The sequence below is a fragment of the Teleopsis dalmanni genome, chromosome 2, assembly GCF_002237135.1.
Source record: "Teleopsis dalmanni isolate 2A chromosome 2, ASM223713v2, whole genome shotgun sequence".
Classification (NCBI taxonomy): domain Eukaryota; kingdom Metazoa; phylum Arthropoda; class Insecta; order Diptera; family Diopsidae; genus Teleopsis; species Teleopsis dalmanni.
In genome coordinates this window covers 174619049-174646009 of record NC_051847.1, presented here as the reverse complement: position 1 = coordinate 174646009, position 26961 = coordinate 174619049, and the positions used below count along the sequence as shown (strand labels likewise).

Sequence of the window (26961 nt, the reverse complement as noted above, 5' to 3'; positions counted from 1 at the left end):
CAATTCGAAATAAACAAAAAGTAAAGTAAAAAATATATATCAAAGTAAAATTGAAATAAAATTTGTTTTTAAATAATGTTTTTTTATATAATTATTTCTTTATAAAATTGTTAGAGGTAATTATCATTAAATGAAATATGATGTATTTACAGATACATCGTAATACTAAATAAATATAAAATAAATCGGATAAGTACAGATGGTGATTTCTTAGTCCAAATTGTGAGAAAAATTGTACGAGAGATGGACCCAATTTTGATGTTACCTAAATAGATAGTGTTGTAGAAGAGACTACTTAAAAAAAGACGAGTCAAAAAGCCGTAAATTTCTTTAAAATAATTTGTACAAGAGGTTCAATGTTTATTTACCAGTTTTTATCCATCAAATATTATTATTTATTATATCAAATACATATAATGTCTCATATGTATATATATATTTAAAAGGATTCAGAAGTTATAGCTGTTCAAAAAAAATAATACTGAACTGTAACAACAAGAACTGTAAATAGTTAATTCAATTACATATAGCTGTGGTGTATGATTTCGTTCCAAAGAAAAGATTCAATAAGTTGATGTGATGTAATAAAACAAAAAAATATTTTTTTACTAATATAACACATCAGGTGAATTCATTGCTAAAAACTAACTCCAAATCAACAAAACTGCTACTTAGAACAACACAAGTACGACCTTTGGTCAGTTGACTAATAAGCTTGATCTAATTTCAAATAGGGCAGGGTACGAGTTTAACCTTTAGTACTTGAAGTCTAAAAAACTACTCATGAGTAATTATTATTGTTAAGGGATGTGGCACTGCGACCGTCGGGTCTATTATGCCCACTCACGAATAATTAAATTTAAGAAATTGTTCCAAAGACAACTAAAGATGAGTATGTGGTAATGTTCGAGACCATAGTCTGCCAAAACTTCAATTAATAAAAACATCAGATTTTGTTGTTGTAATTCTCTATTGTTAAAACCATATTCTTAAATTAAATTAATTAATATTTTCAAAAATTATTTGCCATATTTTTAAAAAATCATATATGTCGAAATTTAGTTAATAGCTATTCCCACAGATTTTTGTGAACTTAAAAGTATCCTGTAATAATCTCTCATTACTCGAATTTATGCAATATGTAAAATTCCAAATATGCAATCGATTATTTTGAAAATATTGCTTTCGCGCTGCATAGTACAGATAATGGCACCACTTTTTTCAATTAATGCACTTCAAAAATGATAATGTAAAAACAATTAAAAATTAAAAACGAAGAAACTTGTATGAATATATATAAAGTATATATACAGTAGAGTCAAAAATACCCTATAACTGTTCTTCTTCATTGAACTGTTGAGCGGAAGAGTAGTAAACGTTCTAAAAATTTGAATTAGCTTAGATTTGAAATTAAAATTTTTAAAAGCTAAATTGAATAAAAAGTAAGTAAATAAAAAACATAAAATGTTACACTTCAAAAAACATGGTTGTATTCTTTATATCAACTGCACAAACTTACATTATATTTTGTGTGTTAAGTTCATGAGAAACTCAATTTTTGCTCACATACATATCTAGTCATAATGTAAGCAATAATTGCATTAACTTGAATAATAAAGAATCTGACTTAACTTGATATTTACTTATGATCATTAACCTAACTATCTTCCTTTAAATAGGTTTCCTTATATTAAAAATTTCGTATGATTTAATTGCATAATGTTACTCTAGACAATCTTTGTTCTAATAATACAATCAATAAAATGTTATTTATCCATTAAGTGAAAAAATAAATATGAAGAAAATATTTATTTAATAATACATACAATATATACATATAAATACAGAACCAAAATATTAGATAATTAAACTTTCAAACCACAATTATCTTTCCAAATTCCCCCTCTTGATAAGTTAGGTTAGGTGCAGTCTCATCATTAATTATGCAGCATTATTAAAAGAATAATTTTCTTCTGTTTCAAACAACAAAAAAATATATTTTTATTTAATTTATGATTTTGAAAAGTTCTTTATATATTTTACATACAATACATAAAGATAACTTTAGCAAATAATTCGGAATCTTCTAAATTATGGTGGTTATGTTTCCGCAAAGTAATTGAATTCAGACTTTTTAAAATACTTATACATGCTGTACAAACCAGAACCACACATTCCAATCAACCCACCTATTAAACATTTTTTTAGACCAGCCGTGGATTTATAAAATAAACCAGTCGACGTTGCGGCAAGTACCATATTGAAGTCATCATCTTTTTCTGGGCGTAATTTGTCAACCAACAAGGAGGCACCGGTATATATAATTCCAAAAACCGCAAGTGTATTGGATATACCGGCGCCTTCCTTAAGAATGTAATTCAATAAAATTGTTCTCTTTATTTTTCCAGTGTAATTGCGGCCGCGAATTTCTTGGAAGCCCTTGAACAATCCAACAACAGATCCCATCGTCCCTCCAGCAAGAAATAACGTTCCTACGTTAATTATATTCTTCTTTAACTTTTGTTCCTGCTGGACACTCTTGAATACTATAAATTCAGCACCTGCATCTCTAACAAGACCAACATCAGAACCAGGCTTTGGGAATGGTGATACTACTGTCATTGGGATTTGATCCAGGGTGGGTGTGTCAATATTAGTGTCATTATCCGAAGTAAAAATAGAATGTTGTCCTAAAATTTTGTCCACAAACTCTTTCGCCATTTCGCTTGGGGTAAAGTATGAATTATAAATATATTTTCTAAATATGCTTATAAATAGGTTTTCTAAGAAACGATATTTTGAAACACAACGAAATATTTTCTAAAATATTTTTACTACATTTGATGGTAAAAGTTTTTCAAAGGTAGCTGCCTACTTTGACCAAATATAGATTTAGATTGCTAGTATGTATTGTGTTCTCAAAGAAATCATTAAACAATTTAAACAAATCCAATATATATTCCGTCAGCTATGAAAATGCCGTTATATTAAAAAAAGTACCAATTTAAATAGGAGCCATAAGCTATAAGAATTAGATTAAATTATTGTAATATATCGATTCTTGTCTTTATTTTCTTGCAATAATTTTCAAAGAATATTTAGGTGTTTTATATAGTCCTATGTATACGATATAGTAGTATACTGATAATTCTTTTACGGATGAGGGTGCCGGACGGTCATAGGGCCGGCCAAAAGACACTGGGCAAGAACATAGCTATATTTCAGGCTGAAATTTATGCAATAGCAATATGTGCTCTGTTTAATATCGAAAGAAATTACACAATCGAAAAATCGCAATACTGGCAAATAGTCAGAAAGCATTCAACTATCTACAGGTAACATCTACACTGGCAATGATATTTCAATAGGATAAACACACTAGGCCAATACAATCAGTTATCGATTCTGTCAGTACCGGGACACATTGGAATATTGGGAAATGAAGCAGAAGATAAACTAGTTATGACCTACGTTCCGAGGCGTAGGTCAGAACCATAGCAGATTCAACAACTGTGTAAACCTGTCTAAGAATAGCTTAAGAATTAGCACAAGAAACCTAACAGGTCATAGCAGACTAAAGCACCACTTAGTGATATTAGAAATACATGTTAATGCTAGTTGTAGATTCTGTGAAATCGATGAAGAGTCGGCAGTATAGCTTAAGCTTAATATAGTTTAAGCATTATCACAACAATCCTAAAATGATACTGCAAACTAAATCACCAGCTAGCGATATTAGTGATGCATGCTAATGATAGTTGTAGATTCTTTGAAATTGGCTAACAGTCGATACTTCTAAATTGTCCCACATTAATGTACACAAAAATACGAGTATTTGGAATGGAAATGCTACAAATTGAAGAAAATCGTTGAAGTAAAAGTTATACTACAGTTTATCAAGATAATCGGACTAAAAGAAACACTCTAAGTACAGTAGGGGCACAATAAATATTAAGGTCGGAGTATATACATCCACATAATAACAATATAATCGAATATTGGTATGCTCGCGCTATAACTTTTGTTTCAAAAATATTTATAACTAATCTAAGCGCTCCAATATTTCACAAGCGATCTTTAGTACAAGAGAAATGACAAAGATTCTGTTATCCCAAAACCTTATATTTTAGAAAGCTCTCTAATATGCAAAACTTCATGTTGTATTTGTAAAATGCAGACCATACCTCTTCATACATTGTGAAAAATATGTATATATATTTTATTTATATTTCTGAAAAGACGTAATCCACAAATTGTTTTTATTTATTTTAAGTGATTTATTTTATTTATTTTATAGTTGAAAAATTTTTAAACCCGACTGTGCTCCATGGTTAGCCTATTGTTGCTAAAAACTTACAGTAGAACTTTAAAATTTTAATTTCCATCGTAAGGATATTTAACAACTGAAATGAAATTTAGTTGAAAACCAAAAAGAGTTAGTAATTATTAATTTTAATTGAAACCGAAATCTATTCTCACACAAAACAACATATAAAGAAAACTCAAATTTCAGTTGAATTTTTTAGTTAACACAATACAAGCCTGAAAAATCCAAGTTCCAACATTTTCATCCAAAAAAAACATAAATATTACTGCAGTAAAACCAACACATAGTACTGCTAACAAGTCCATAGATAGGCAGGCAAGACTAAGGACAGACCATAAAATCGAGACTGATAAAATAAACTAATACTCCAACAACAAATATTTTCGGTTTTAGACTACAACTTTTTCCTTTTTCCTTTGTTATGTTAAATCAATAGATTTTTAACTGGTCTGGTAAAAACTTTTTATTACAAAATAAAAAAAAATAATGAAAAATACACAGCTGAAATAAAAATGATTTGTCTATGCTATGAGATAGTATAATTTGAAAAGGAAATTTTATACGTTTTTGATATAGAATTAAAATTGTTTTCAGCGTTTGAATTTAAATGGATTTTCAGGAGAAAATGCCACAATAACAGAAATGACGCCCATCAATGGGTGTACGTATAGAAATAAAACCACATTTATTGTTTTTACAATTACACTCGGAATTGCATTTTAATATTAAAATTTTTGAACGGAAAAAATAAAAAAATTACATATTAAATTTAATTAAAGTAATTAAGGCTGTATTCTAATGGTGTATTCACTACAGATGAATTTTTCAAAACTCCTAATGCAATTACAGAACTTCTAGAACTTCTTTTGAAAATAAAATTTTAAGTAAATCTGTGACAACATATGTCTTACTGGTAATGTGACAGATTATTTTTTATACGTTTATACTGCAGAAAACATTTATAGCAAATCAATCTATAATGCTTAGTTACAATTATTACCGTACACATTCCTAGAAATGAAACAAAAATGTCTTAAGTAAACTATCGATTTCATATTGGATAGTTCTTTCTGACTGGTAATTTAATAAAAAAAATTTCTACTACAGCTTTGTTTCAATTATGCCTATTCACATTGCTAGGCATGAAACAGAGTAATGACATAAGTAAACCTATGATTACATATTTCTTATTGATAATGTAATAGATTATCTTTTATATGTGAACACTAACGAAAACATTTCCACGAAAACGGTTAGCGACGATTAGTTACTATCATAACCGTCCAGATTGCTGTGAAAAACAGAGTAATGTCTTAAGTGAGCTAGTAGATCTACCTCGCATGTCTTTTACTGGTAATGTAATAGATTATTTATTTTATGAATGCACTGCAGATAACATTTCTATTGAAGCCACCAGTAATGTTTAGTTACATTTATTTATATCTATATTGCTGGGAATAAAGCATATTATCAGTTTTGACTGATAATATAATTTCACAAAAGATTTCCCATAAATCTATCAATGACAGCTAGTCAGAATTATTTCGATCCACGTAAGAAATGTATAATATAATTATCATCTATTATATAAATGTAGTACAGAAAACATTTCTAGTGAGCAGTCAATAACGATTAATAATAATCACCATCTACTGGGAATGACACAGGCTTATATTTTACCTACAATGCCATAACTATATAACCATTTCAAATTATGGTTATAATGCATAATATGATATAATATATAGTCAATGATTTTCCTGTGAATATCAATGATTACCACTCTTAAATATTTAGAGTTGCTATTTATTAAAACAAAATCGATTTTCATTATTCCAGTTCCTTTATCAGGATTTATTCAAATATTCGCTACAGATTTTTTTAATTAATTAATTATTTGCAATATATATTAATTGATTATGTATTTTCAACAACTTTTTGGCAAATTTTGATTTTATTAATCATCTAGGTCTAGATAATACAATTATTCTAACATTTCGATACCTCTTTTGGGTGCGGAATGGCCATGGTTACCAACGACTTGTTACAGAGCGAAACCCACTTATAAACGAGCTTTCTCATAGACGAAATTTCATGCAAAATAAAGTCAACAAGTTTCTTTAGATTTTGGCGTCAGATATATCCTGCATCTTCTGTATCCTCTAAATATAAAGAGTGGCGTCACTAAAACAACTATAATTAAATGAGTAATTGTTCAAATGTTATTAAATTTTGGCAGGTGTCATTTGTAAGTGGTTGTATGTGTTTAGTTATCTTTATCAAAACTTAAAAAATATGCAAATTTTTCAATGAACCTTAATAAATTATTTTCATTCCAGGTACAAAATTAGTAAACAATATAGAGTCAATGTTGTATTAGTTTATATTCATCACTTGTACAAATAAAAGCATCCGGTAATAATTTTTTATTATTCAAATTTTTAGAATATAAAGAAAATAACACGTGTAGCTAATCATTTAAGAAAAATTGCTTCTGTGTTGCATAATGTGGTTAGTGGCAGCACTATTTGAAATATATGTATCTCCAAAATATATATAAGCACTACATATGCAATACATATATGAACTACTTTTTATGAATTTAATATACGTACTCATTCTGGAAACAATTAACAGAGCTCCAAAATTCGATTTATTAAATAAAATAATAAAATATGAAATAAAATAATTAATTTATAGAAATATTGGCATCAACCTCAACACCAGTAACTAATATGTACTAAAATATTTTGAAACATTTTAATTAACTTAAATGATATTAAAATCTTTTACTAGTAAAGTGAACATATACATGAATATAAATAAAAACTGCTTATCAGACACTTTCAATACATGCCCATTCTAAGTTAACTGTAAAATAATTTTTATTATAGTTTATATAAATTCTGAAGGTTTTTTGTAAACATAATTAAACAAAATATATATTAATTGTATCAAAAGTATACTGTACTGCATCATACAATTAAAAGCAGCACTTTTTTAAAATCCTGTATTTTATTGCAAATGTACAGGCTAGATGAGAATACGACATTCCAATTTGAAAGTTTATGAATTAGTAATCATCTTTATGCTAAAGGACACCTCAAAATAAAAACTTTAAGAAAGATCTCGTTTATCCACCACATAGATTGTGGCACTCTTGGGTAACAAAACTTCTGCAATGTGGTACTTTGACAGAACAATCTCATCTCTTATGTGAACCAACTAACCAACAATGATTTATTTCACTTTTTAATAACTTAATGATCGATCGATTGGTTGGTCTTAGTAGTACGTCAGCAGATATCTTTCTATTGTTTATAATTAAAGAGTTTTTACTTCTTTACTTGTTTTACAACCTTTAGTTCTCAAAAAAGACAACACCTAAATCCATTCCATTAAATTTAGAGAACTTAATAGAACTTTCGTCCTTTCTGTTAAATAGTCCAACAAACTATAAAAAAGCATTTACTTAAAAACTTGTTGCTTCTGGAATTCAAAGCTGGACAGTAACGAAAAATAGGTTTGGTTGTTTTTTTTCCTTTAAGTTCCGACAACATCTACAATAAATAATAATAGGAATCCGCAGTTTCTTTACGTTAGTTCCTATACACCAATGACCAGAGAGTACAGTAAGCCTTGACTTACTCACATTTATATTTACAAATAAAATAAATCAATATATTAGGGTGACTAAAAATGTAGTATCAATAGTAGCAGAATCGAAAAGAGAATAACAAATAAGTTGCGTTTCTGTTGAAGAACTATAATATCTTCTATGTACAAAAGTTCTCATGGATTAAGTTGCTTTGTAGCCATCTCTATGCATCTATACTATCTCCGTTGTTGTAATATAAGTAATAAAGTTAATAAATTGGTGGAATAAAAACTGAGATCCAAATATTTATATTACAAATTTTGTTTTCTGAGCCAAAATATTAAACTCTGCTAATTTCATACTGTAACTGTACTACTAAATTTTACATATAAAAGTTTAATTAGTTCGTCCATCTCCTAACTTGGGTTAACTTAACCTCAAAATAAAATATTGTGTTTGTTTTAAATATATAAAAACAATCTATAATGTGTTACTGTTGAAATGTTCATTAAAGAAGCAGTCATTTACTCTAGTGGGAGAATAGATTCATTCATTTTTTATTTTATTTCGTTTTTCTTATCCACTTTAGGACTTTAACATTTTTCGGGTACATAATATATTTCGATATTACTATCGGTTTTTCTCACAAAGAAATAAATAAACAAAAATATTTAATTTCAAATTTTGCTATTTCATTATACATAAATTCATAAAAAAATTAAATATCTAAAAAAATATTAATCTGAACATTTTTTTTTAATTTAATCACATGCATCATCTAACAGACAGGACATTACATATCACCTATACAATGAATTATATAGGCAAGCACACACACGGAGTTTATAATAAGTTTGAGGCATTTTACCGTTTTAATTTAAGCAATTATTTTGTATTATTTCCTATAGAAATGGAGATATCGTCCAACAACAACTCATCGCACCGCAAAAATACCGCTCCTCAACATTTTGTAGCTTTTTGTGCCGTCAAGAGTATAAAATTACCAATTTGCAATAAAATAACGAAAAAAACAACAACAACAAAAAACAAAAACAAATGAAATAAAACGAAGATTCAATAATGAAAAGACACAACGCAAACCCGAACACAAACACATTCAAGTAAATAAATGAATGGACAGTCAGTTGAGGAGTAGCGAGTATATTGAATGACGTATTGACATACTGACAGACCGGCAGAATAACTGCATGAATGCTTGGATAGACAAGAACGATTGCAAAGAAAACAATTGCAGGTACTTTCATACACGAAATCCTTTTTTCGCTATCATTTTGCGATTTAAAGAGTGGAAACCACTCGTCATGCGAACAACAAGAACAAGAACAACAATAAGGACAACAACAAAGAAAAACACAAAAAACAACAACAAGACAACAATAAAAAGTGGAGTCGTATCGAATCAAATTGAGTTTGTTGTAGAGGCGGCTAATAAATTCGATACCATTGTATGCTCAACGTGGCATAGCATAAGAATAATGCAAAGGCAAAACTTCGCATACGAAATCCCGCACCACTACAATTTGCAAGTACTTTTGTGTGTGTGTGTTTGGATGCGTATAAACTGCAGCCAATTTGTTATTTGTAGTCCCTATGAGGTTATAATTTTTTTCTATTCTATCGGTTTTAAACCTCATTGATTGATGTGTCGGCTTCTGCTTCAAATTAACGAAAACAAACTACTTCTTTTTAAGTGCACTTTGCTAATTGAATCCATTACAAATACAGTAAGTGCTAGAGACAGCCTATTCCAGGATAAGAGAGTGACGGCGACACCCATTGTAATACCACAAAAGCAATTATACAAACACTTGTACTAATTTTAAATAAATTTTATTTCATGTTATCTCTCTGAAAGCTTTCAACGGAAGAATATTCTAAAAAATAGAGAAATTCTGAAGTGAGATGTAAAAAGTATACAAAAAGATAGATTTCTCAAATCCCTGTCATTCAAAAATATTTCAAAATAGAAAAACAAAGAAAGATCAAGTACTGGTAGTAGGAAAAACACAATGACTAAAGTTTTCATTTATCTTAAAGATGAGAAGATACGAAAAAATGTATCCCTGTCATTCGAAAATAGTTGAAAATATATAGAAAAAAGAAGAGTCAAGTACTGTAATAGGAAAAACAATCTTAATGATAAGAAGATATGAAAAGATGGATTTCTCGAATCCCTGTGATTCAAAAATAGTTGAAAATAGAAAGACAAGGAATAATCAAGTCCTCAAAATCATTTATCTTATGTTCTTAACATTGAGAAGATATGAAAAGATGGATTTCTCAAATCCGTTATTCCTAAATAGTTGTGAACAAGACAACGAAGAGAGATATAATAATGGTAATCGGTAGAATTCAATCACTACTGTAATTATTCATCATATCTCTTTAGCTATCTTTCAGAAAGTTGTCTAACCTATTTCATTCTTATTCAGAAAAGTATCAAGGTTATGCAGGATTATCTATTTTGTAGTTCCGAAAGTAAATGTATATATAAAAAAATTTTGACTTTGAACCAATTTTCCACAGTAGAAATGGAGAAAATCATTTGCCTTTAGAATTCTTCGATCTTTTTTTTCAATTCTTTATGGAACATTAGGTCAGTTAGATCCCGTACTCTGTATTGTATTGTATACTACATGGTCCTACGAATGATTCGTACAAAATAATTGTCAATAGCGTTAAGAAGATGCCAAATTATCAATTTTTATTTGATAATTTCACCAAATATTCTGGATGTTATTTCTCAAAAAATAGTTTACTGATAATAAATCGAACCATTTTAGCCACTAATAGCACATTATCAGAAGAAGAAATTATATATAATATGAGTTTCTCATGCAATAAAACGAAAACGTATTGTTAAGAATTTATATTTCTTACATCCAATTTCACACTAAAAAAAATTTGTAACCATTTGTTTCAAACGAGTAGAATTGACGTTTTGTGTCACCGTCAACATTTCAAATAAAAAATGGACCTACCACATCTGTAGACCAAATATTACAATATACAAACACTTTTTGTAGATGCAATTGTCTTACAACAGTTGCTGGTATTATTCCTCTTATATTATTCTGAGGAATAACACTTCAATATTCGATTGCAAAAAAAGAATATATAGCTCATTAAATTTTCAACTATTTGGAAAATCTTGTATTCACTTCTCTCACTTTTCTTTCACTTTTCTCCAAAAGTCACATGCACATCCACTTCTGAACACAGTATATAGCTGCTTTCAACCTTCATTGAACCTGATGAAGACTATGTGACTCCATATATAAGAAATATTTTGCAATGATTTTTTTCTTATAATTGTAAATAAAAAAGTTCTATTAAAAAAATTTGCTGAGTACAGCAGTTTAATAGAAAAGCGAGTAAAATGGAAGGAAATTTGAACTATTAAAGAAAGGTAGGCATGGGATCACAGAAGGATTTAAAAAAATTTTATATGTGAATTTGAAAATTTTCCAAGACTTAATTTTTATAAATTTAATTTTCTTACCAACAATTAAACTGAAAAATAATATTTTTGTAAGCAAACATTTAATGCCTTAAATGCCGCAAAATAAATTATAAAAAAGATACACAAATAAAACCGAAATCAAAGCAAACATCATAAAGTTGAGCCGCTTTAGACTACAAAGGAATATTGAATGAATAATAAAAATAGTAAAAAAACGAGAAAAAAATGAATAAAATATATCATCAGAGAAGAAAAATCAGGCAGTTTAATTTTGTTATAACGTCACAAGGACTTAATTATTCGATAATATGTAATCTTCACGTAAGCAGATACAAGAGCACAGCGGGTTTAAATACACTTTCTTAATCTATTGTATGCAGTGAGATTTATTCAATAGACCTCCCGTAGCGGCTTTTTGTAATGATAGCACTTGTACAGATTCTATTATATACATGTTTATATCCGAAACCCTTAAGTATGAAATTGGGAACTTTTATTTAATGTGATCATTTTTCTATTTATATCTAACCTAGAAGAGGAAGAGAGAGGGGAAAGACATAGATAAATGTAATAATTTGCAAGGAAAATGTGAAAATATGGGCGTAACTAATAAACTGTTGTCATCAAGTAACTAACTATAAAGAAAATAATATTAGAAATATTAACTATAATTAGAAAAAAAGAGTCCTTAATTCTCTTCTATTATTTATTTAGGAGTTATAAAACATATTCAATTAAAATTTGTTATTTTATTTAAGCCACTATAATCTTGTAAATTTATGATAGTTCATTTTGTTGCTCAGTAGCATTAAGTTGGGAAGTTGAAGGAACAACGTACTCTAGTACGTATAAAGAAAGGAATATCAATTTGTCGCTACATCATAAAAACCGCAATAAAATTACCTTTCGTTAGCTTAACACCAAATCCCTCATTCAATTTTACTCTGCTTTGTAACAAATCCCAAAGGAATCAGCAAATGTCACATGCCAAATATAGTGGCTGCTTGGTAAATGTTATCACAAAGGACATAACTAAGTAATGGCAATACTGACAACTTTTTCGTTAAATGCAATTCGCGCATTTTATAACATCAAAGGACAACAGTTGCAAAAACAACAACGTTCAAGCAACAAAATAGATCCAGAGAATATAGCAACGAAATTTATGTGCAGAAATAATAAAATACACAACAATGATAGTAACAATATCACTGCGAAGTACACAGTAATAAAATCAATTCTTTCATTTTCAGTATAACAAAATTGTTGAAAAAAAGGACGAAAGTCCTTAGGAAACGACAAAGAATAAAAACTTAATGGATGCAAGAATTTAATATATGACAACAGACAATTTTCCATGTGCATAATTTTCAAGGATTTAAGCTATATAAATGTTTGGATTGCTTAATCTAGTAGTAAAAAAATTTTATGACATTTTTTTTATTGAATAAATTTTTCATTAAGGGGTTTCATAATTCATAACTCAATTTAATTTTAAAATTGATTTAAATTTGAAATTTGAAATCAACGTATCAGCAACTCTGGAAAAATGTACCTACGAACACCATATTATGATCTTAGTTCAATTCTAACATGATTACATTAATATATGTCTTCTTCTATATAATGAAAGAAGTAAAAAGGTCTACATGCACAGAAATCGTACAGAAACATATTTTATTCATGATTAATAATAATAAAATTTCTTTAATTGCATCAAAATCACATTTATTAATACCAATAGAATTAATTTGAATACAAAAGTGATTTCTTTTATTGAAAATCTAACAGAAGTTGGTGGAGTCTACGAGCCCTTGGGAACAAGTAAGCATAGCAACATATCTCATGAGGTCGCTTATTCTATCTATGGTTCTGTATGACGCAAACGTGCTGAAAAACTCCATATCCACCAGATGACGATGACTACGGCATTCGAATGAAGTGAATCACAATTCAGTTGAATGATAATTCAGCAAACTAACATCCAGCGGATTTGCTGCCTTGGTCATGTCATAAAAATGAATGACAATATTCCAGCAAAAAGGAATTTGAAGTTGCAGTTACCGGGTGGAGATGTAGAACTATACCATGGCTCCGGTGGTGTTATCAATTGGACGGAGCACTAACTACACTAGAAGTATAAGATTGGAGGCGCGCATACAGCAGAAACGTGTTGAGATGTGTGCTGTATCATATCAAAACCCGATATCATATCAAAACCCGATAAAATATCGTTATATTGTTTATATTATATATTACAATAATAACAAAAATATATTTTTTTTATGCTGAAGCTATTTGAGCCAGAGCACTTTTACTCTTTATTAACTCGAGATATCTTCAAAACCCCTCTTTACGCCTTGACTGGATTATTGTTTATCACTACATCAGACTAAGCAATAATTGACCTTAGATCTGCATACCTGTAACCATTCTGAGATTCGATATGCGGTGTTGGTAAGTCTGTTAGTTTTCGCAAATAATTTCAGGGCTCTATTCTTTATATATTTTTCGATCGGACGAATCTTAAGGTCCCTGAGGTTGTCATGCGTCCTAATGTGCCATGGTACCTTAAATTGTCTTCTCAGAGTCTGGCTTTGTGCAATAATATATTTTAACATATATAAATTATTTAAGTAATCTTTAAAATGTTTAAATTGATTTACTTCCTAATTAAGCGATCAAGTCATTTCGCATTGCATATATCTAATCTCAATTTCACTATTTGACAAGCATAAAATGTATTATTAAGACTTTCTAACCAGATTCAGATAACATCAACTACACTTTCTGGATTTAAATTATACTGTAAATGATCCGTAACTAAGTAGTACTGATAAAGATATTGTCATAACCTCCTTTTAGTAACCGATTATAGCAAACTTACTTAAAAGTTTTGAGAATATGATCTGGTAACACTCATTTTATTAATCTTAGGGGAAAGTAAATAAAATTTTCCATATAAAAGAATTTTGATGAAACATATTAAAAGTTTTGGGAATAGAAATACCTTTAATCAGTTCATAAACAATGGTCACTGTAACGAACAGAATATTTGTTTACATACACAATTGGAGGTCTACAGCAGCTAGATATTGAAAAATTGATATAACACTACTAGCAGAGATCACATGAAGAAGTAGTGACATTTTATTAAAAATAAATTCGGCCACGTTGTATGTCTGTCATCCAAAACACAACTTTTTTGTGTTTAAGTAGCGTTTCTAGTTCTTTGTTGGATTTCGAAAATGAAGTATACTATCATACGCTTTAACGCAATACACGAAAGGCCAGGCAGTCTTTGCGAGCGAAGTGATGTCACAAACATTTACCTAAGAAACGTTTACATACTTGCAATGTTTGAAGGAGTTCTTTGACGATAAAATGAACAGTCCATGAGGTAGAAAATTCAATAAAATAAATCTGCCATCATCAAATTTAATACTATAGATGATATGTTAAGCTCATGAAATCCAAAACAAATTTATTAATATCAGCTTCATTAAAGTTCTCGCACCCACGAAACAGCCATTGACAACAAAAAAAAAACCATACTATAACCTTGTTGATTGATTTCCCTGATTCTTCTGATACCTTAAACTGGTTTGATATTTGAACAGCAAGACTTAGTCTTGGTGAAAAATTAGACGAGTCTACAATTACTTTAACTTCAAGCTTTGTAGTCATATAAAAAATATGTTAAAATGAAAATAAAACTATGAAACATTAAAGTCCCAATTAATTTACACTGATTTCTATATGTCAACATATATTGTAATCACATGTCACAGACAAATTACGAAATTAAGACTTCACCCCTAACCCACAATAAATTTGTGTATTATAAGTGCCATGAAACGTATTAAGTTCTAAAGGAGCGTGAGATTTTTATCGATGCAAATAACCAAATTCAATAAAATATAACTAAAATATCGGCAAAGAGCACAAAAACAAAAAAACGAAAAAAGAGGAACAGAAGTGAATAAAATTAAAGGGTTCATTAAAACTACACAACGATAATGTTCACAAATAGAGCCATTATCCTTTTAATTCCACACGCCCCGTCGGACGTTGCAGAAACACTCATGAGCAAGTAATGCTCAAGCCAGGATATGTCAAGGATATGCCAAGCGTACATGAAGTGGTTAAGCAAATATGTTAGTTTGTAAATTTTATGGTTTCTAATGTGATTTCAGTGTGTAAATTTGTTTAAGGACAAACACAAACATTGCGCACACACTTCATGTTGCCGTCAAGGATACTGGAAACCCTTTTACGGCAGTGCATCCCTGCACGTTCGCAAAGTGAAAATTATGCAAAAATATTTTCAAAACTACTTTCCCTTTGCTTTATTTATAAATATTTTCCTTTATATTGTTACATATAAAAAGGTGCATTTTGTGATTTTGTATGTTAATGTTTTTATTTAATTTTTATGATTTTGTTCTTGTAATGCAATTACTGAAGTATATTTCATAGGCATATGCTATCTTTCACCGCTTGAACAGATACACTCCATGTACACTCATATGTCCTTAGCCTGTGTGGCTTTTTCAATTCGAAGGGTTGAGTTAATATAATGAAGTGCCATAATGAGTTTAAATGTGCAAAATATACGAGTGATGTGTGTAATTTAATCAAATAATATGAAAAATGTGCAGGTAATTAATTAATGCTTTTATCATTTATATTTTTTATTAGATTATGCGATGAAGCACAAAGAAAATTAACTCTTTTGATGCAACAATACCCTGAATACGCATGCTAAATGTTAAACGAGTAGTCCATGAAACACTAAGCCATTGAGTCCGACTTTGTAATAAATTTTATGTATATTACTTAAAATTGTTTTGTAATTAACTCTTAATTCCTTTGCGATTCCATTTTCGATCACATTTCACAATATTTCTGCCTCTATGGCGGTGATTTCCAGTTGGATGTTGGTCTTAAATTCGTTTAGTAAATAAAAACCTTTGACTTCTGGTTCAAAGTCTGGCTCAAAAAAAGTAGCAATTTGAGCGAAGGTTGCGCCTAGTCAAAATCATAATTTTTTGTAATCAAAGAAAAACAATGACTTAATAACCTCTATTGGCCTCTGTTGTATAATTAAGTAGTATAATTACAACTCTGTAATTATTAGTTGTAAAACATATTATATATTGAATAAATAGAGAGTCAGTCGAAGACAGGCTGTCGTAAGTAAAAGACATATCGTTTTACTTATATATATAAATATATTACTCAGTTGGTTGTATAAAATATAACAGCCTCAAACTGTAAGAGACGATGCGCCATCTTATTGAAACCGGTTTTATCACGAAAAGTCAACATCAAAAAATCGATTCATTGCTCGATAATGAATCTGATTGACAGTTGTTGCTTTGCCTCTTCAACATTATCTTAATTATGTATTTTGAAGGCGCCGAATGACATTTAGGAAACTATATGAGAATTTGATATTTGCCTCTGACAGTACAAGAACTTTATTTGAAACTCGCTTGAATCGTTTTATGAATATTTAAGTCTGACATTACCCCTTATAGTTCATTTAGTGGTCCTTAAATTGATATATTCTCCACTATCTGGTTTTTTTAATATAAACTCTCGCTAGAATAAAAAATGGCTAGGATCCATTTATTAATTGACGTTGAGCTTCTCCTTTTACACAACAGTCAGCGCTTTCGTTGCCTGCTTTCATTATTCACCGAAACCTACCACAATGTGACTTTGCTGTATTAAAAAAGACGATTTAACATTTGAACTAGAATCTATTCTAATACTAAGAACTTATACTAATATGCAATACCAAGAAAATCAGGGCAGTATTTTTTTTAATAAGTATTTACTCAAAGTTTGTCAGAATATATTTCGAATTCTATAGTACGTAAAGTATGTATATTGAAGAGATAAAATAGTTCCAAAACTTGTTATTCAACAATTCTGCAGATTTATCACTACTTACAATAGCACAATACATCTTTTATCCCTTTTTACTTAATCACTACTTTATTGTTATTTTAAATTTCGAGTACAACAGACTTCCAAGCAATACACCTACTATATAAATCAGTGGCATTAAATAGTATTTTATGGTTTGTCCTCTTCAAGAATAGCTTTTGCCCAATTATCTGGACAGCCGGGAAACAATTAAAAATATATGCTTCTTCAACGGTCTGTTCTTTACTTAAATTCTAGAAGGAGTATCTAAAACTATCTAAAAATACTAATATTTTTTATTCTTAACATAATATAAATCTTATGGAAGATAACTATTTAATAAATTATTTTATTTAATTAGCGACGAAATCATTTACCCAATAGTATATCCTATAGTATAAAGTTTATCCATTTAAAATAATTTTAATGGGTTCGAATCTTAAATGGTGGCGCATGGTAATCTCTTCCAAACCAGTTCATTTTACACATAAATAGTCACTCCATTAAAAGAGAATACTATTAAGATTTTTCAATTTAAATCTCTTAAAAAATAAAGCCGTATGATATTTAAAAAAAATTAAAAAAAATTAGAAATAATTTTTGCTCTTTTTTATACTGCGCTTAATCAATTTGAAATATAAGTGAGCATTTCAAGAAAAGATTCTTTATCTTCACTTTTAGTTTTGCATAAATATACCGCCTGTAAAACTAAATATCTATTATATATCAAGATTTCTCCAAAAGATTCTTATCAAATTTCTGAGCACATAATTGCAAAGACACACAAATTCTGCTATAAAAATCTTACTCTGAACCATAAAAACTCTCAGAACACTTGCAGTTAAAATGGAACACACAATTTCTGCAGTTAATACCCACTAAGAAATAATATAATAATTAAAAATTATTTAATTTTCAATGAGATTTTATACTCAGCTACTCTGGCGCCAAGTGCCTTATGGAAATCCTCCGATGATCACCGCACAGACAGTTTTAATAACTTTTTCAACTGGCAGTAAACAAGGAATATGCAAAGATAAAACTGCCGATTTTGATTTCATATGGTATATACAAATCGCTAGCACTTTTGCCGGCATGAGGATAAAAGGGTGATTTTCTATCTTAAGCTGATCTAATTTGTTAGGATCATAATATTTGGGTTTGCTATTGTTCTTTACCCAAAAGTAAATTGGATTATAATTATATTGTATTTGCATTTTGCGCTACTGTTTTTAAAAGGTAACAACAAAGTTTCTCTTATAATAGTACAAAAAAAAAAAATAAAAATAAAGTATAGCTTGTGCTCCAGCAATCATCGAAAGGACTTACAAAGACAACGACCGTCAATTAATTAATTTGAACTGATTGTCCAACCTCCTGCAGAGTGATATGCAGCTTCCTCTTTTACATAAGAAAATATTTGTTTAAAAATTTAGTACTCACAGTTGGAGATCAAAATACAAAAAAGTTATACTCTTTCCAAAATTGTATAACTGACATCTTATATTTACGACACATTGGAAAATTAAATCATATATGTAAAATGTATTTATATACAACGCGACAACGGCATATAGTACCTTCTATTGATTCCGAGGTGTCAATAACACGGACTCAACTTTATTATTTATTTGAATATATGCAGTGTTTTGTTTTGAAATACGAGTATAATTCATAGTGGCATACAGTATCTTCTATTGACTCCAATGTGTCTATAACAAGGTCTCAACTTTATTATTTATATATGCAGTGTTACGTTTTGAAATATAAAAACAAAAATAAAAACAAAAATAAGCGTATAAAAGGAGATCCAGTAGTAGTCTGTAAAAGAAAAGTCTTCTGAAAGCATCATTTAATCATTTAGATAGCTTAAGTCATGTATAGTGGTTTTTAATCCATTATATCAATATATCAAAAATAAATAATTTTGCAATTTTTTTTATTTATGCAATTATATATTATATGTAAGATATAACCAGCATGTGTGCTATATTTTACATATAATATATAATAACAATTTTTTTTATTTTGTTTTATGCTTCCCTGAACTTTACAATTTCTTCCTGACAACATGATCATAGAGTGCGGTATAACCGTACACCTTTGAAAATACTACAGTACGGATGCAATTTTCTTTATATTCCTTATGACTAGTATCTACGCAAATCATTTTATGATCTCCTTTATGCATGAACATCAAACCGTGTTTTACATCATTGACCACAACATAATTATCAGAATCAGTATAAGAACTATTACTATTGTGTTCATCATAAAAGCTCAAGTCAGTTCTACGCGGCTTTAGCATAACCTTTCCACGAAATATACCACGCCAATTATCGCAATTACTCAATTCCAAATTACTCTGCCGCAATCTATCTGAGTAATCAATATAACTGGAAACTTGAAATCCGGGCTTCGTTTGAGTTTGTAAAAATATAATTGTCTAATAAAATAAAATTATTTCTTCATAATTAATATGCAAGTATAAATATATTATAAATACCGAAATAATCTTTTGCGCATTTGGTTTCTCACGTGCAGCTAACGCTCTTAGAAATGGATCCTTCGACAGCTTAAATTGACTATAAAGTATCCATGATCTTTTCTGTGGCCATAGCACCTCCCTTGCGAGAGCTTGTCGATCTTTAAATTGTTGTGGTGTATAGATGTCTCCAGTGGAACGATAACCTAGAGTAACAAATCGTCGAACCTGTCCTATGTTACGTACAAATCGTATATCATTTTCTGTGATGAATGTATCCAGATAATCATTATAGGTGTCACAATTCAATAAGAACAAATCACGCCGTGCTTCCATTTTTGATATATATGAGCTTTGTAGAGTAAAAAAATAAAAAAAAACTATAAAAATACCAAAATAAAAAAGTGCAAAAATAAAAACTTTACAAAAGAAATAAAAATTAAACTAAAATGAATTGAAATAAAATCTTTTTATTATAGTTTTATTAAAATTTATATTTAATCATGGCTAACATAGACCAAAATCCAAATATTGTATTTACGAAAACTGACAGGCTTACCAACACCGCGTTATCGAATCTCAGAAGCTCCTCAGGGAAGTATGCAGATCTGAGGTCAATTATTGCTAAGTCTGATGATGTGATAAAAGATAATCCCGTCAAAGCGTGGAGAGGGGTTATGAAGAAATCTCACAGTTAATAGAGAGTAAAAGTGCTCAAGTGCACTAACTCAACTAGTCAGACTAATAAATGTCAAGTTATGCAGTTCATCATATAAAGAATGATCATAATATATCATCATATCGTTATGATTGAATGATATGATAAGCTTACGTTCTTTAGGGTCAGGAGATACATATTTGATATAGAATTTTCCCGAACGGAATCGAGCAAACCACTCCTGAATCCAAAGTTCACACACAGTATCCTCACCGTAACCCACATAATTTCTACAGCATGTCTTTGGAACAGAGTCAACTTTTTTAATTAATTACCCAACTGCCTTTACAAAACGTGTAGCCTAAAATATCACTTATCGAACACGTGTTTGTTTGACAAATTTAAACTACTGCTGTCAGATATATGGGTACCTACGCCATCTAGTGACAAATCCATCTAGTTTTTCGATATCACACAATATATCGTTTAATCATTTTTGTGATGATGCGTTAGGAAGGCATTAGAAGCATTCGAGACAAAACTTCTTCTGAAGATCTATGGTCCCTTACTCGTTGGCGTCAAGTATCGAATTAGATGGAACGATGAGCTGTATGTGCTCGTATACCACGACATTGACATAGTTAAGCGCATAAAAATTCAGTGGCTTCGCTGGCTTTGTCATGTCTTGTACCCACAGGTCGAAAATGCGGTGGAGGACGTCCACATCTTCGGTGGAAGGGCCAGTTGATCTACGATTTGGGGCGCTCGGTACTATCAACTGGCAACAGCAAGCAACTAATCGGGCTGACTGACGGAAGCTACTCGACGCAGTCAAGGACGACTGACGTCGGTAATGGCCAACTAAGTAAATAAGTAAGTAAGATAATACACAAACTAATAGACTTTGATAACTATTTAATATGTAATTTTAAACACATACTTAAATAGTTAAATAAGTTATTATGTTAAACTGAATACTATTCAAGTATATATAAATATATATATACAATATGTATAGTGATATTTAAAAATTAAAATAATAGTATACAAAAAGACATTCTGTGAGCAATAACAACAAATTGCAATTAAGATTGGCTTCAATTTATTTTATTGTAAAATGCTTTTAAGCCAAATTCATTATTATTGCGATCCATAACACTCGCTTACGCTTGTTTATATTGCAGATTATTTATTCGTGTACACAAAAATATATAGTATATTTATGTGAATGGATTTTATATATCGCATATACTTCGATTGCGGTCAACACTTTTGATATGAAAACGCAGACAATTTGCAATATAAAAATGAAAAAGCAATCACGGCCAACATGGCGTATACTCGTTTTTAAAATGCGTTTAAGCTTTCATTGGAAATTTATTTTTATTTTATTTAAAACTGCAACATTGCAATTCAGACACAATTGTGTGGCAAGCAAACAACCTTTTATTTTTATTTTTTTTTTTTTTGATTCTTTATAATACATTAATACATACATTTTTACATATGTATTCAGATAAATATACATACAACATATATATGTATATGCAACTTTATTGTTTTTACTTGTGGTATGAAAAATGTTTTTCAAAATGAAAATTTATTATTTGCTGCGCCGGGAAAACTCCGCACCCAACAGAAAATTAAAATTTTATTTAATAAATTTAATATTTTTTTTAATCTGTTAGTAGTTCGTTATTACTTATATGATATATATTTTTTTAAAGCTTATTTAATTATCTCACAATAATTTTTTTTTGTTTGAACTCAAGCGCTCTAGAGCTTGATATTTGAGCTGATATTTGTCGTCATAGAACATCTATTACAAATAAAATATTGTGATATAAAAATTCAACTTTTTCAATTTTAATTATATTTTTTTAATTTTTCAACTGTTTAAAACAAGTTCTCAAAATAATTTATATCACGTTTCCACTGCAGTTAAAACTACTTATGTTAATGAAATTAAGATCTGGTCGTTTCCATTGGTGTATGCTGATTTATGTATGTGAAATAGATTCTTTATTTTCATTTTACCTATAAAACTTACGACAAATATTAAAAATTTGTTTTTAAGAATTGCATTGGACGTTTTTCGTCTTAAATCAGTTGATTTATTTATAATGAACTAATTTATGTAAAAGCTCAAAAGAACTTTGTATGGTAAATTATCTTCATTAACTATTGTGCAATATACTTAAAAAAAAATTATACAAATTAATGAACTACTATAGTACACAAAACGACATCGTTAGTTTTGCAAATTTGTTGTTTTGTTATTGTCTTAGTTTTTGAATTTGCATTATTGCTTTGTATTATGGTTAATTCTCCACAAAAACATTTGTATTTTGATTTGTATTAAATCAAAACTTTTTTGTACAGTAAAAACAAAAGTTATAATTAAGAATACAAATATAAGGAAAAAAGATGTCGATATGCTTAAAAAATTTTTGTATAAATCCCTTTCAATATTTGTCAGAAATCTACAACACAGTAAAGAAGACGATGAAAACATAGACGTACCCAGAAGTGAACTTTAAAGGGGAGGCGCTGAGCCAAAAATTAAGCAATTAATGTAATAATAATAATAATTATAGAATTATAAAATAATAATTTCGAAAATCTTTCGAAATGCTTCGTTACTTTTATTAAAAAGAAATATAATAATAATATATACCTATATTAATGGATGACAATACTTTTTTTTTTGGGGTGGGTATATAGCATCGACTGCCACAATGTGAAACTTTAACCCACTAAAGCCATCTCATTAGAATGAATTCAGAAACTTTCTAGTATGAGATGGAATGAAAGATCCGATGCGCAGTTTAAGAAGATTTATTTCAGAAAACAAGGGAAGTTAAGATAAAGAAGTTTAGTATTTAGTCCAGGTTTATCTAAGATAGAAAGCCTAGCGTGGTATATGAGAAGGCAGAAATAGATTAGTTGTAGACTCTATAAACAGGGTCACGAAAGCGAAGTATAAGATGAAGTGTTGAGGGCATTGTGGCGTATGGCTAAAAAAATGTCAGAGAAAATGATGTTAAAAGTTAAAACATCGCGGGAGGTGTTATGCAGCTGGGAAGGTACCGTCTGTCGAGCATAACAACGTGCTAATCAGTGCGTGTAATCTACACTTTCTTGTAAAGAATAAAGTTGGGTAAATGCTTGCCGACAGTTTTGTACTTATGACTGGTACAAGCACAGAGATCTTTACAGTCTAAAAGACGGATTCTTTGCATTTAAACAGAGCTAATTGCAGTCCAAATAGAACAGCGCACGAGAGTAAAGGATGCAGTGTTTGTAGCAGTGGAGCTTACCATGTGCCTCCTAAGATCATTTCTTACTTTGATATGCCTAAAAGTGATGCGTTGAATGGCATAATTTTATTGAGGAATGAAGTTAAGGTGAGAGTATAGCAGAACACCGATACACTAAAGCTAGTTAACAAGCTAAATACGGGTATAATCGAACTCTAGGTTAATGGGTGTAGCATGGAAACGTTTAGAGAGATATCACCTTTGACCTACGAGAGTGATAGCAGAATTTTTAGAGGGATTGAGCTTATTTTTCCATCTGATGTTATAACTAATAAGAATCTTAAGATGGACATTAAGCTTATTTTAGATAGGACGCGGGTTAGATGACAATATGTAGTCAGTTGTACACAAAGCAAATTTGCTACACATTTTCACCTCACAAGATTTATTAACCCGACAATTTAAGTTGCCAATTTATCTACAGTGATATATAAAATTAAAACTCTTTACCCAATTCACCCAACAATTGAACAACCTAAAAACTTTGGGAGATATATATAGGTATAGGTATATATATTTGATTTCACTGCTTAAACTACAAAGCTACCATGAAGGCTTGCTGTCTTCTGCTGTAGTGCCTTTTTTCCTGTCGGCCTACCATTTACCCTCTACACATCTGCAAGTGTGAAAGGATGTGAGATTGCATCCGTGCGTCATGTGGATGAAATAAATGCGTGAAAATTATGGACAACGCAAGGTGCAATTTGCAAAAAGCGATTCTGGCCATTAATAATAATTGTTCATATTTAAATTTTAATGGCAATCAATGCGATTTGTTTGTATGGCAATAATTGCTTTCATGAATGCAATATTTTGAGATACAGATTTTTATGACTACAAGCATTTTGTTTATTTATTTATTTGCTTTTATTGCACAGATACTTGGAAAATAATTGTAATATAACAATTAATTTTGATTTGTTAAATAATCTGAAATAAAATGAAATTATCGAACAAATTCTCTAAATAATTTAATTAGTGACAAAAACTAAGTTTAATTTACGCTACTTAACACCATTGAAATGTTAGTACCTAGACTTTTATTTACACAATTTCATTTTTAATGTTATTTACGAGAAAAAAGTAGTTCAAATCGCTGGCAATTTTAATTTAATTGAAATTCAAATTGTTATTTAGCAAAATTTGTAAGCGCATCTCTTTGATGTTTTGACAAAAAAGTCTACAAACACTAACACCCGCCACACCCATCCGAAGGTAGCACGATTTTATGTAATCGCATCCATTTAGCTGTGCTCATACAAATCCCATCCCACCCCCACTTCTGAATGCCAAAAAAAAATTAATTTCTTTAATGGCTTCCCTTGAATGCTTCTCCAAAATGCTTTTTCAAATTGCAAATAAAATTGCATAAATAAAAAAGGTGGAAAACACTACAAACTCGACTTGAAAGAGAAAACTTCTCACATCGCGCATGTAGTCAGTCAATTTTCAAATCGCAAATTGCGACTGCCGGAAGGGGGGAGCGAGAAGCCGCAGTGAATGCCGCCACGAATACGCCATGTTTGCCAAAATCAAAGATAGTTAAGCGCGCTGGGTACATTCCCAATGCCAACACAGCCAACCGGAAAGGCAGACGCATAGAGTTCGCATAATTTAATTGATTCCCGTACAAAAGAGTGGAACTCCATAAAAGATGTTTTGAGTTTTGCGCGAAAACTTTAATTTGCGGTTAAATTGCATTGAAATTTTCGTTTTCAGTCAAAATGTAGTACGGCAGCTGTAGTTTTTATTCTTTAAAAAGATACATTTTCATTCGTATCGTTAATTATGCGTACACATGCAAAATCACCAAATTAGATATGGAAAAATACTGAACCAACAAATTCCAATGCGAGAAAAACATTGTCTGCCGTCAAAATATTTTGAACATTTAATGAATCATTCCAAACACAGCTGGTAATATATTATTTTGTATACTTCATGTTAGCTGCAATAGACAAATCCTTTGTATATTTTTAACATGAGTAGTGATCATTGAAGTTCAATCAAAATACTAGAATGCTCAAACACTTTCAGTAGGATGCCATAACGAGGTAAAGTTAAAACGCCTACACATTTTCTACACAATCAAAAATATTTGATAGTCCAAGTACGTATTGTTGAGCACCAAAAAATAAATTAAACCCACTGAACTATGGAGGAAAATGGAAAAAATGGAGTACACGACAAAGACTGGTGCGAATTCAATTAGATGTATAGTGAAATAAAGTGAAGTGGAAGGGAATCAGTGTGTGTAGAACACAGATAATAATTGAAACGAAGCTATTTCGGGATAGATGAGCTTTGGCACCATAATAGCATGGAGCACCAATGTGATTAAAAACAAATTTTTATTTCCTGTGAATTTAAAATAATTATGTTTAATTGAAGATTTGAAGGACACTATATGATGCACCACAGCAGTTCAAGCACATCACACGAATACATGAGTTTATATATAAGAAGCAACTATATAGCATATAACTACACCATAGGTAAAGTATTATCAGAATAATTACTGCTACTCGGAACAGTCATATCTTTTATACAAAGAATTGAAATGTAAGCAATTAAAACAGTTATTCTTCCCTGTGACATACCTAATATCTTCTTTCCTCAAAAGTTTTTGGCATAATCTTATTGAACAGGGTACAAGACCGTCACTCCAACCTAACCTAACCTTCTTATGCACTGAATTGTAATGAGAGAGTTTAAAACAGTTATTGCTGCGTAAAACAATAATATCTTTAATACTTTCTAAAACTTTCTAAATATCTTTCATAAGTATCTAAAATAGTAATTACTCCCCAAAAACAATGATATATTCGAGTTAAACTCAAACGATTTCATGTGAGAAAGTCCTCACTGGCTTTTTTCGAGTTTGTTGTTTATGTAGCAATGAAAACTCCCCATGCGGGAAAGTTACGATATGATGAAAGAAACTGATGAAGATATAACTATATTTGACATTACTATTATAAAAGTTTGAGTATTATTTGAGGTAGGATATTCAAAATTAATTCAAAATTATAAATTAATAAATATTGCCTCTTTTCAAAATCAGTCTAAGTTTTGGTTTACATTGTGGATCAATGTGGAATATATATGCAAATAGGATTGTCAATTATATTTCGTTGTAATATAGGATTACC

The 26961-nt window shown here is 29.7% G+C and overlaps 2 protein-coding genes across 2 annotated transcripts; both read right to left on the bottom strand.

The window, feature by feature from the left end:
* Nucleotides 1-2100: 2100 nt before the first annotated feature.
* On the bottom strand, nt 2101-2721 carry LOC119676210 (mitochondrial import inner membrane translocase subunit Tim23-like). The gene has a single exon (XM_038087445.1). The coding sequence runs from the start codon at nt 2719-2721 to the stop codon at nt 2101-2103; it is 621 nt and encodes a 206-aa protein (XP_037943373.1).
* Nucleotides 2722-19327: 16606 nt separating this feature from the next.
* LOC119682586 (cilia- and flagella-associated protein 299-like) lies at nt 19328-20242 on the bottom strand. Its single transcript, XM_038096058.1, has 2 exons — nt 19853-20242; nt 19328-19792 (listed from the first exon to the last, which is right to left on the bottom strand). The coding sequence occupies exons 1-2, from the start codon at nt 20165-20167 to the stop codon at nt 19397-19399; spliced, it is 711 nt and encodes a 236-aa protein (XP_037951986.1). The 5' UTR covers nt 20168-20242; the 3' UTR covers nt 19328-19396.
* Between the last annotated feature and the right edge of the window lie 6719 nt (nt 20243-26961).